Here is a 12176-nt window from a genome sequence, read left to right on the forward strand (position 1 = left end):
TTTTAAAGCTGTATTGATTCTGCAGTTCTATAAATGGCCCTACAAATTCTAACGTCAGCACAGTTTTGTGGGATAGCATTAGGACAGCAGCAAGAAGCAGAAGTGTTAAGAATACTGGAAAGCTGTGCTCCTGTCAAATGCTTCTTATCATACAGATACCATCTTCTGTGTTTCTCCATGCTGTCTGAGAGAGTAACAGCCATCATGCCAAGCTAGCCCAGTTCTAACAAGGGACCCTAGAGATTATCAGGAAGTAGGGCTGGAAGCGTGAAAGCAAGAACTTAGGGTGTGGTTAGCAGTGTTGAAGGAAAGTTTAAAAAGGATATAGGAATTTTGGCTGATCAGTCCCTGGGATGTAAAACAGTATTATGAGGATTACAATTTTGCCATTAATGATTTTTTATGTGCTTACAGGAAGTATATGTTTTCATTGATTAATTAACTGAATGCATACAATAATGAATTCAGGTAGCCAATGGGTGTCAGGGGTTTGGGTGGGGCATTTTTTTGCAGTGGTTTTGTATTAAGAAATTAAGTAAGAAAAATATTTTCTCTAGAGAAAGCATTTTGTTCATCAAAAGATTCCTTTCATAACTTCTTGCATTTAGAATGTTCAATCAAGTTTCAGTACAGTGTCAAATTGTAAGTGACACGCAGAATATTTGGAAGCTGTGTACTTTTACTCACATAGAACTGATCGCTGTTCAGTAGAATGAGATCAGAATCTGGTGCCATGTCAATGGGTTTGCTACACTCAGCAGCACATTTTGGTAGCAGTTCTTCTCAAAAGTTAATTAATTGTGGGGAAAGTTATCATTATTTGTATCGTATGATCTGCTTGTTTTGCTAAGCCATTGAGCTGACAACTTAAATCACAAGTAGAAAACTGGAACTACAGTGGACATACTGCTCCCTTCATTTATAAATTCAGTTGGCTAATTCTCACAGGTGAGCCTGATTAAGCTTACCTTATCAAGTGCACTTTTCTTTCCCCAAGGAAATAATGGGGCATGTTTGTTTGTGCTTTGAATATGATGCTCTGTCTCCAGGGGTGTGTAATGGAGACCCTACTGATGACCTGAAAATGCAAAACAAGACAATAATTACAAATATGGAGGAAATCGAACTGTTCATTAAGAGCTGGGAAATTGAGAAATCACTTGATGTAACAACCAGGAGGCCAGTAAGAAACTGTACTGAAGATAACTGCACATACTGTATGGAACTGTTAAACAGAAGCATTTTCATCCCTTGTCACAAGAAAGTGAGTACAAAGATCAGAGAAATTCCAAGTGCAAATTAAATAAAAGGTGCATAGTTAAGAAAAGAGTGAGATATATGTGCACATTTGTAATGTTTTCTTATTTCCATGAGTTTACAGCTGGATGGGTTGCTGTAATACGTCTGTCATGTTGGCTTCTAATACTTTTGTAATATTGTCCATTATAAAAACACATATATATGGATGCCTGTGCTATTGTGCTGTTTCTTAAATTGTTTAGCAGGCAAAGCTCAAAGGAGAGACACCAAATCACCATCTCAACACCAACACATTCCAGAAATTATTTTTATGCTTGACATTGGTCACTAGAATGGAAAGCCTCATGCTTCTGCTGCCTACAACAGCAACGCATGCAGTCTGAGACTGATTGGACTAAAGAAATTTCCAATGAAACAAATGTTGATGTAGTCATTATTATGTTAACAATTTGGTAGCATTTCTTACAGAAATCATGACAATCTGTTTCTGGACACCGTACTTTCTAATGGGGATATAGCTGTAGCATGCAGACTACCACTAGAGGTGGGTAGTGCAGCCCAGGTGCTTCCTGGAATGGGAAATGAGGAAGCCCCAAATCTCTTGAGGTCTGACTTACTTTTCCCACTAAATTAAAAATCAGAAGGATTAATTGCTCAAGTGGCCCTTTCTTTCTCAGAGATAGGTGTGTCCAGACACCTTGGTTTGTGTTGTGTTACTCTCTGGTTTTCATGACAGACAAATGCTGTTAAAGGTACTGCAGGCAGCTGAGCCCCTTCCTTCAAACTCCCAAGACCTCTCTTCACTCTCCCCAGGTAGAAAAAAAATGGAGGGAGTTCTTCTGAAAGGAAGGGGTTAAAGAAGTTTTTTTTTTTAAAAAAAAAGATTAATAGATATTTGCCACAGAAACTTAATGGGAGGGAGCAGTGGTAAACAGTTTGGAATCGAGAAGGGGGAGAGAGTAGCACCAGTGGGTAGCAGGATGCTTTTCATTATTGTTTTAACAGATCTCATTTAAAAATAATTAAAAGGAATCTGAATAGTCAGAATTCCTCTTCATATATATTCTCAGGAAGACTCTCAGCCTCAGACACAATGCACTTGCATCTTTTCCTGGTTTTTAGCAAAACCTGGCATAGCATCAAAATTGCCAAGAATCTGGTTAATCCATTATGAAATTTGTTTTCTTTCATATACATTAGATAGTGGCAGAGCCAGATTAGATGGAGTGTATTGTGCGCTTCACAGGCATGAAGCAACTGTACAAGGATAATAACAGAGTCATCTGTGTAATGAACTTTATGGCAGAAATGAGTGACATCTTGAAGATTTGCTGAAATCACAGGGAGAGCTGGGCTGCAGCACAGTAGGGAACAGGCAGAATGAAACAAAATCTGACTTTTCCACCGTGTTACAGGCTTATGCAAACAAAACCAGAAACAGATAGGTTGCATCAACTGCATTTAGACCCAGTAATGTAGGCTATCAGGTCCTACAGACACAGAAACAGAGCACTTGCTAATAATTTGTTCACAACAGGAATTTATGGAAGGTATAGAAGCAGTGTTTAGCTGAGATTGTTGACTTTTAGCTGACAGGGCTATAATGCAAAAGTTCTTGCAAGTACTGTGACATCTCATTAGGACTGTGTTCTGTGCCTACTAATGAGCATAAAAAGTTCTGGCAGTTTAATTTTGTGGAATGAATATTCTGAACGAAATGGTATTCTTTACTTTAGACACTGCTTGTGATCTTCTTTCCCTTCCAGCTGTATTATTTCTTGTAATTAATGATTTATTTTAATTACAGAAAACTCTTCTACTGTTAATTCTCAATTACAATACGTTCCTAGGTGTCACCACAGGAGTTTTGTGAGAAGATGTGGATCAACAGTACTTTTTTTTGGAATTACGAGTGTGATGCTCTTTCTGCATATGTGGCTTTATGCAACAAGTTCAACATCTGCATTAAATGGAGGACACCTGATTACTGTTGTAAGCAAATAGCTATGTTTTATACCCCAGTGTGGCATTACACTGCTGCAGTATTTAGCAATGAGTTAAAAATATATTTCTTTCTATTGTTATTTTAAGTACCACCTTGTTCTATCACATTATTAGTAAATCAGGGAACAAAATCCTAAGATGTATTGTTTTAGTCAAAGTTCCATGAATCAGTTTTAATCTTGATTGAATGAGTTGCTTACCTAAAGTACTGTTAAAAATATAAATGCATGCTTTCTGTGATACACTTACTTGTTCTTACCTGTTTATCCAATTGAATGCTGCAAGAATAACAGCAGCATTCAATGTCCTATTTTTATGAATTGCAGCACTGAGTTGTCCTGAGGGCAAGGAATACCAGCCTTGTGTGCAACCCTGTGAAGCCAAGACGTGCTTGAATAAATGGTTTTATGAAGATTCTCCCTGTTTCTATCTAAGGGAAGACTGTGTGTGTAAAAATGGCACTATTCTCCATAGAACAGACTCTGGCCTCTGTATACCAGAAGAAAAATGTAGTAAGTGCAGCAGGACAGTGTGGTTTGCAGATGTGCTAATATTAACTGCAGCTCAGTGTAAGCGATGTTTAAGTTCTGTATCAGCCCTCAGTAAGTGTGAATCTTGTACAGCTCTCTCCAGCAGGGCCTAGTTTATCTCAAGCTACCACAGTGTGTGCTTTCAGTTCACTTGGATTCAAGACCCAGTGCCGACGTATTCCTGTTGGGGAAAAATTGCAATAATTCTTTCATAGCTCTCAGGCTTTCTTTCCTGGAGTACCCAGGAAAGAATAGCATGGGCAGGTTCTTTCCATTGTGCTCAGTATTTATTTTCACTCATGGCAAAGCATTTGTTCATTTGGAGTTTATAAGGTCACCATCTTTTCTTGATTCCTTGATCATAATGCTCCACAGCGGTCTTATGCAATTATTTTACGGACTTCATAGTTGCTTGCAGGAAATCTGCACTCTGTCTGTTGAAGGGACGTAATGATTTTTCTCTTAGCGTGTACAGATAACAAAGGACAACCCCGCTCTGCTGGGGAGATCTGGAATGGGTCCATGAGAAGCTGTTGCATGTACAACTGTTTAGAAAATGGAAGCATTGTTGCTGTAGAACCTGAATGCAACGAGGATCCACCCCCACTCTGTGAAAGAGAAGGGGAAGTTATCGTCCATGTCATTGAAGAGAGCGCTTGCTGCCCAAAGAAAATTTGCGGTACGTACCACACTTGTTTTCAGTAACAGATGTATAAGGCAAGTGCTTGACATTCACTGACAGATGACAAACTTTAGACAGGGTTCAAGGTAACATTTTTCAGAAGTAATTTTTAGGTACTTGTGGCTGGTTGAGACACCAAAGCAGGCTTCTTTTCTTTGTAAGAACTGACTCACTGAAATAATTTTATTAATGAAACAAAACTTCTGTTAAAAATGAATTTTTAAGCTCTTGGGTGGAATTTCAAAAGAAATTTATAGATATGTGATGACAGAAGTACTTGGTAATTGGGGCAGTCATCCGAGCCTGTTCACTTTTCTTATTAGTGTTTTGGTGTCAAGAGCAGTATCCTCTGACCTACTGCTGTTACCCAGAAGCAATATTCTGTAAACTCATCACTGAATACTAATATTCTGTCTAGCCATGGTTGTTAAAGAAAGGAATAAATTTATTTCTCCTAAAATGTTGAGCAAAAGATGCTTATCTCTTCATAACATCTTCAAGGAAAACAACAACAAATGGTTCAGCTGATACACTGCTTTTGCTCATTAGTTAAGATACCTGTAACAAACACTGTACTGTCAATTTGTCTAGGGAATATTTTCACCGCGACATCTTAGCTGGCTTCATGTGTAGGAAGCAGAGCAAGTAAATACCTACTTTACGAGGGATATAACTGTACTTGCACAGTACCACATGAATAGAGCTACACCAGCCCTGGGTTGAGCTTGGGGGTCTACATGATGGTATGGTGTACACTAACTGACTTGGGCTGCTCTTAGTTTATGGTGCTCTGTACTAGATGGTATAAATATCTTGAGCTATAGGACTTGCACTTGTATCTTTCAAATATGTCCAAAACTGATTGTTTTTTATCCCACAGAATGTAACATGTCATTGTGTGATGCCATTATTCCAACATGCAAACCCAATGAAAAATTAGTGGTAGGCTACCACCCCCTATCCTGCTGTCCACAGTACCGATGTGGTAAGGGAAATACAAAAATACAGTTACTGGGACTATTTCCACACTTGTACTACGTATTGTAAGAAAATTTGCCTTACAGGTTATTTTGATTGTTAACAGAATGGGACATTGTAAATAGCGCCAAGCCACAATTTCCAATATATTTTTGTGTTTGTGTTTTGTGTCACTTTTGATTTACAGTCAATTTGTGGTATTTAGTTTTACTAAGTAGATGTAGAATGTATTTTCTTTATCGTTTTGGTATTGTTTCTGCGACTCTTTTTAAAATAGTGTTTATTTCATATCCTATAGAATGTGATCCTTCAGTTTGTTTCAATGCTTCCCAGCTGGACTGCAGAGAAGATCAATTTATTGTTGAAGCAAAACAGGAAGATCCCTGTTGTTTCTCTTATCTCTGTGGTAAGAAGCCTCTGTTATCTTCATGGATAACTAAGGAATAGTTAAGTATTTACAAAAACAGTCTGTAGTTCTAAAACTAATAACAAGCCAGGAATTTTTGGACAGGACAGTGGGACTTCACACAGGTCAGGCTGACTTTAGCATGAATTATTCTTGGGGTTTGGGATCTTTTATTTCCAACAATCTTTGTTATGTTTTTGTATTTGAATGTCAGATCATAAAAGCCGTTACTGTTACCCAAGTACCAAACATAATATGACTTGTTATATAGTCTGTTAAATAGAATTCATGTGCTAACTTTTTAGTATGTAAAACTTTGTAAATATCTGATATTTTTTTTAAATCTAGTTTGTGAATCCTGTATTGAGCCTGTTCCCTTGTGTAATGAAGGGGAAATTCTCACTGTGGACCTTAATACCATACATTACTGTTGTCCTCATTACTACTGCAGTAAGTGTAACTGTTGTCAGTTCAGTATCTTACCAAATGTAGTAACAATGACAGACTCTGTGTGTGTGGAGATTGGTTTGATTCAACATTTGGGGTGAGCTCTAGACAGAGATTAAGACATGAAAAAGAGGGTGTCTGCATTTGAGATAGGTTCAAAGTTCTTGGTGTACTCAGTGGTGGTGTAACCAAGCCAGTCAATGAAGTCTGGAGAGGTTATTTAGTACATCAAACAGCATATAACTACTTTCAGTGTGATCTCTGCACCAATACATTAATGTGGAACTGAATCCCATCCTTGGAGTATAAATACATAGTTTTTCATATATTAAAACACCTGTAATAAAACAGCCTCCATGTTGTTGTTCCTCTGTTGTACCATTCATTAGTGTTTCGGCATTTTCTTTGCACTTTTAGCTTTTAAGGGAAGGAGTAGGGCAAGTGTTTAAAATACTGCTAGGCTGACTACCATTTGAACGACGAGCAGCCAGAAGAAAAACACTGGCAGTGTAATGCCTCTTTGGTAGCTTTGTAAAGCACAGAAATTGTGCTTTATGTTCTAAAGTAATGTCTACAGGTGTAACTGCTTAATTTAGATTAACTCTTGTCCTATTGCAGTCTTTGGGTAATTTTAATTAATTAAATTGTCTTCCAGTAAGTTTGGATCTTAGTAACCTTTACTTCAGGTGGTTCCATATTTTTGTCCTTTCCTTTTCCTAGTACTTGCACTCAGGTGAAAGTTTCTGCAAAGGTGTTTGGCACCTGTTTTTCCAAATTTTGGCAGGTAGAAAGTTAGATCTTCATATGTGGTCTTCTTTCAGAGTCCCAGTAAGCCACCTCCAATAAGACAGGCAGGTATTTTCTTATTAGAATCAATCCAGGGGGGCAGTTGCTCTCTGTTGTACAGAAATATGCTTTACTGCACATTTGTAGCTGGGAGAAAAAAAACTATGTTCTCCAGAAGCTGTGATTTTAGTTGTCTTTGATACTGGTTATCAGTTTGAGTGACTCTGAAGTAGAAACAATAATAAATCATTCCTGTGTGATGTTTTTTGAAAATCTAAACATGCTCTAAGGCAATTAAAGCACTTTTGAAAATACTAATTTTTTTAAGTTCTAAATATAATTCAAATGCTTAAGCAACACAATTATAATTATTTAAAATGTCATTATTTTTAAAGTAGTTTATCAAGAGAAATATAAGCTGGAAAATTCAAAGGAAATTTGATTGAATTCCTTTGTGTCTTTTCCCCCCTTTTAGTTTGCGATGAAAATCTTTGTTCTGAGCCTCCTATGAACTGCACAGATGACATGATGCTTGTGAAGGAAAAAATACCTGGGCATTGTTGTCCAGAATGGCACTGTGGTAATTATTGCTTTACTCCTTAGCCACTGCTGTTAACAAAAGCTTAACAACCAGCTCACTAATAGAGTTTTCTTGTTCTCTTCTCAGAATGTAGCTGTGAAAACACTACTACGCTGACCTGTAAATTGGTAAGCACTGTCCTTTAGAGATATTTATTAATGGTGTTCAACTCTCTTATCCTCTCCCTTTCCATTCCTTGTTTCAACTAGTTGTAAAGGGTGATGAGGCTGAATAGGGACAGGCTGGGACTACCTCCCAGTCCCCAGCTCAAGCATGTAACTCCATCAGGTGTCTGCACAGTGTTGTCAGCTATTCCTTGGGGAAATTTCACTTGGTGTGTTGTAAGATGCCAAAAGAAGAAAACCAACTGTAATACTATTCTGTTCAATGTTGACTCGAAACAATATGCTGGAAGGTTTTCCATGTAAATAATTCCCAATTGTTTTTAATAAGTAATGAGGAATGAGCTTTATGATCATACATATCATCTGGAGAAATGTGTTATTTTGTTAATAATTTATGCTTTTGATTAAAATTATTTAATATTATTGAATTTAGCTGATATGAGAAGTCACAAATATTTTGCTCCTCACATACTTTCTCATAATAGGGACAGCAATCTGGAAAATGATTATGAGTGAATGTTCAGGGTCCCATTACTACCACAGTGACAGGGATATTTTCCCTATCAAATGCCTGTAGCTTGTCCTTCTCTTCCCTTTATATAAAGACTCCATAATGTAAAGCCTAAACAGGTGTTGCAAGTTTGAATAGCTTTCACCTATCTTTTGGAAGAAAGTTCATAGAAGACAGTCTTTTGCTAATATGTTTATTATTTCAATAACTTTGTATCTCAGGAAAAATTGCTGGTTAGGGACTCTGCTATTCATATGCATTCCTAGAGGAAATTAACTACTTTGCTCCTCTTTAAAGAGATAAATACATTTAATAACTCTGAACGTGCTACTGTTTCTTGAGTACATTGCAATTTTTCTCTTTTATGAAAACAGGGGTGGAAGTGATTAAAGAGACATTTTAGAGAAAAAATGTCTATTTAGTACTCATTTATTTGTGCATGACTTTGCAAACTCTTTTATCTTTTTATACTCAGGGAGAAGTTAAAAAAATAGATAGTAGTGTTTCCAGTGCTTGTGGATGCACTCACTACATTTGCGGTAACTTTTCTATATTCCTAGTTGTTTTATTTTATTTTTTAGTAAAATGTGCATGCAGAGAAAGTAGAAATATGACCATGATAACCTTCTCAAATGTAAACACCCTTTAATCTTGTTTTTATGGGTGTCCATCTAGTTATGCAATTATGCTCTCATTTCTCAATAGGATGCTTTGCCTCTAACCCATTTTGTGTCTGTTCTGGAGGGGTGTAGGAGTGTTGTAAAACTGCCCGTGCTTTCAGAGGCAGGTATGGCCTTTCTGGTGAAGGTCAGGCAGGAAACAGGTTGTTAACCTTAGCTGAGTGTGAGTGGTGTGACTGCTATTAGTCCACTGTTGACCACAAACAAGACAACATCTCACACCAAAGCAAAAGATCTGTCCAGCCAGCACGAGGGTAAGTGCCCAGTCTTAAGATTAAACCTCTGCTGCCTTCCATCACTCAGCTACCCTGTGTAGGCTGGATTTCAGCTGTGCTGTGCACGGGGGTGCCTGAGATACGCTGCTATTCTGACTGCAGCCCAGGCTAGACTGCCTCTGGGAGCAAAGAACACAGTTAGAGTACAGCTTGAGCATATTACTGTCCCACAGGTAATTTTGTAGGCATACTAGTTTAATTGACAGAAAGGCTACATTTTGTGATGTGCAGAATAATTCGTATAGTGTACTTAGCTCAATGTTATATTATTAGCTCAATATTATATATAAATAAGAAAAACAGTATTTTATTTTTTTTTACTTCCATAGCAGGAACATTATCAATTTTAGGCAGTTTTCCATTTTCTAGCATTTTCTTAAGATGAGTTATACCTCCTCCCCCCTTGTTTGGTAGTTAAAACCACAAACCAATCAAGTCTAGAAGTTAAAATACTTTTGCAGAGCATAGGACTTTGCCCTACTTTTGTCTTCACAGTGATTCTGTTAATTTGCCTGGGGGCTTTTTTTCCCCTTTTGGTAACATTTATTTCTTTTGGTGTTAGAGAAGGATGATGTGTGCATCTTCCAAGAGGTCACAGTACTGAATCCTGGACAGTCAGTGATTCAGTATTTGGATGGAGGCCTTTGTTACACTGTGCAGTGTTTGCAAGAAAAAGATCAGAACACAGGATACAATGCCATGCATTTCACAATGGTGAACTGTTCCCAGCAATGTGAAGCTGTGAGTATTCCTAAAATATAGGAACGATGCAATTTGTGAGCACAACTACACAATCAGGATAAAAGTCAAAGCAAAGACTTTTGCTAGTCCTGTTTGCTCAGCCAGAACTTGAGAACTTAACAATGATGATGTGTATTTTCTGTCCCCAGGATTATTTTCAGAGGCAATTTCTAGCAGCATACATAAACATATTCATCCATTCATCCATCTATATATTGTTTCTCTTGGTATTTTTAGTTCCAGAAAACAATGAATTTTCATATACTGTATGTTTAAAAAATACTTTTCTGCTCCCCCCCCCCCCCCCTTTTTTTTTTCCTTTCCTTTCTTTCCAGCATCAAATATATATTCCTTCCTCCAGTCACTATACTTGTTGTGGTACCTGTCAAAACGTGTCCTGCTCTTTTCATACTGAGAATGGAACACTAATTGTGTATGAGGTAAGTGCCTCTAGACAGAGCTAGAAAATAACTATAATGATACAATAAACATGTGTCTGACAGTCACTTCTTTATTAGCTCATGCTGTGAGTCTTGCTTCATACGATAGGAAAAAGTGTGTTTATTTAAAGACCTGCCATTTCACACTAGGTGAATACCTTCTTTAATTTTCTCTCTTGTACTCTTTTCCACAAAGAAATGCAAATGTCAGCATTTACTTAAGGCTGGATATGCTCCAAGTGCAGGGTAGGGTTCAAATTGTAACTCGAAGTCATAGACTGTCAATTAGCTGCATTGGGAGCTTCTGATTCCACATCAGGACTCCTGTGTCCCCCTCTTCCCAAGGCTACTCTTCTCATTCTGGTTTCAACAGAAAGGAAGTGTGCAAACTGAAGTACAGCGGTTCGGGATCCCGATGATGTGTTTCAGCATCCACATACAAGGAAATTCAGATATGGCCACAACTTGGTTCATACCTCCCATTGCTTTTGGAGCAAAAGAAACTATCAGACTTTTTTTCTGGCACAGAGCGTCTTAATTCTGCACTAGGACACCCATAGTGTGAGGGCACCACTTTTACAGACATTCAAGGTTGGAGATAAAGCTGAAATGTTTTATATTTCCTGACAGTGGCTTTGGTTTATATATTCAGGAAGGAAGCACCTGGAGCTCCAACTGCACTAACTACAAGTGCACAAAGACTGCTGCGGGGGCTATCATACTGGGATCAAGTGTTGTCTGTCCCCCTTTTAATGACACGGAGTGTACCAAGGTTTGTACTTTGGGTACTTTGGGTGAGGTAAGTGACAATAACTGATCTGGAGTTTGGCTTACACTTGGCAACACATGCATACCTCATGCACTTTATTTAAACTAAAGAAGTGGTAAGTAAAAAAACGTAAACGAGCAATTCAGTCTTGTTTTCTGTGTTCCTGTTTGCTTTTTGACTGACAAAATATTTGTGAGAAGTGTGAAAGTTTGTTTTGGGTCTTAATGATGACTGCTTTTAAAATATTGTGGAATTGGAATCATGCTTGTCATACCATTATATAAAGTGCTAACCACCATGTCTTATTTCTGTTTGGAATAACACTTTGCCAAGTTCATAGTACACATTCACTAAATAAATTGGATGAAGAAATTCAGAAATGCTGCATATAAAAGTGGGCTATATTAAGAATTCCCTAAGTTGTGCAAAGATCAGAAAGATGACAGAGTGTATATAAACTTTATTATCTCTTAAACTAGACTTTGTATAACATACCATAAAATATCTGTCACACCTGAAAGGGTATCTACCTACTTCATATATCTAAAAATGTAAATTTGGCATACTTATATAAACTGGTTTGAAGAATGTGGATGTTTTACATACATTACGTGTTTGTTTACAGTTTAATTTCTAATTTAATACCTCTCTAACTTTGTAATATTTCTTATCATTCTTGCACTTGCAGTATACCATATATTTCATATAAGCTACAAGTAATAACAAAGCAAATATACATGTAGAGAGACTAAGTACCATTGCTGGCTTGACTACAGATTATAAATGTAGCATAATTTATAGGACTTTAGCATAAATCCTACTTATCCATTCCACTTGTTTAAAAAAGTCCTTATTTTTTCCAATCCCGAAGAAAGCATTTTATCTGAAATTAATGCCTCTTCTACTTTTACTTTATGCTAGAGTTTCTTGCCTGGAATCCTTTTGTCACTACCTATTAGGAT

At 37.3% G+C, this 12176-nt stretch overlaps 1 protein-coding gene across 1 annotated transcript in view; it reads left to right on the forward strand.

The window, feature by feature from the left end:
* LOC121088726 (otogelin-like protein) overlaps nucleotides 1–12176 on the forward strand; it is a 101841-nt gene that overhangs the window by 78570 nt on the left and 11095 nt on the right. Inside the window, exons 43-55 of the mRNA XM_040595215.1 lie at nucleotides 1050–1264; nucleotides 3111–3252; nucleotides 3591–3776; nucleotides 4261–4473; nucleotides 5357–5461; nucleotides 5753–5860; nucleotides 6209–6310; nucleotides 7569–7673; nucleotides 7761–7801; nucleotides 8785–8848; nucleotides 9827–10005; nucleotides 10341–10445; nucleotides 11098–11217. Of these exons, the coding sequence (XP_040451149.1) occupies nucleotides 1050–1264; nucleotides 3111–3252; nucleotides 3591–3776; nucleotides 4261–4473; nucleotides 5357–5461; nucleotides 5753–5860; nucleotides 6209–6310; nucleotides 7569–7673; nucleotides 7761–7801; nucleotides 8785–8848; nucleotides 9827–10005; nucleotides 10341–10445; nucleotides 11098–11217 (1685 nt within the window). The remainder of the gene's footprint in view (nucleotides 1–1049; nucleotides 1265–3110; nucleotides 3253–3590; nucleotides 3777–4260; nucleotides 4474–5356; nucleotides 5462–5752; nucleotides 5861–6208; nucleotides 6311–7568; nucleotides 7674–7760; nucleotides 7802–8784; nucleotides 8849–9826; nucleotides 10006–10340; nucleotides 10446–11097; nucleotides 11218–12176) is intronic.

This window comes from Falco naumanni, chromosome 5 (genome assembly GCF_017639655.2).
Source record: "Falco naumanni isolate bFalNau1 chromosome 5, bFalNau1.pat, whole genome shotgun sequence".
NCBI lineage: Eukaryota > Metazoa > Chordata > Aves > Falconiformes > Falconidae > Falco > Falco naumanni.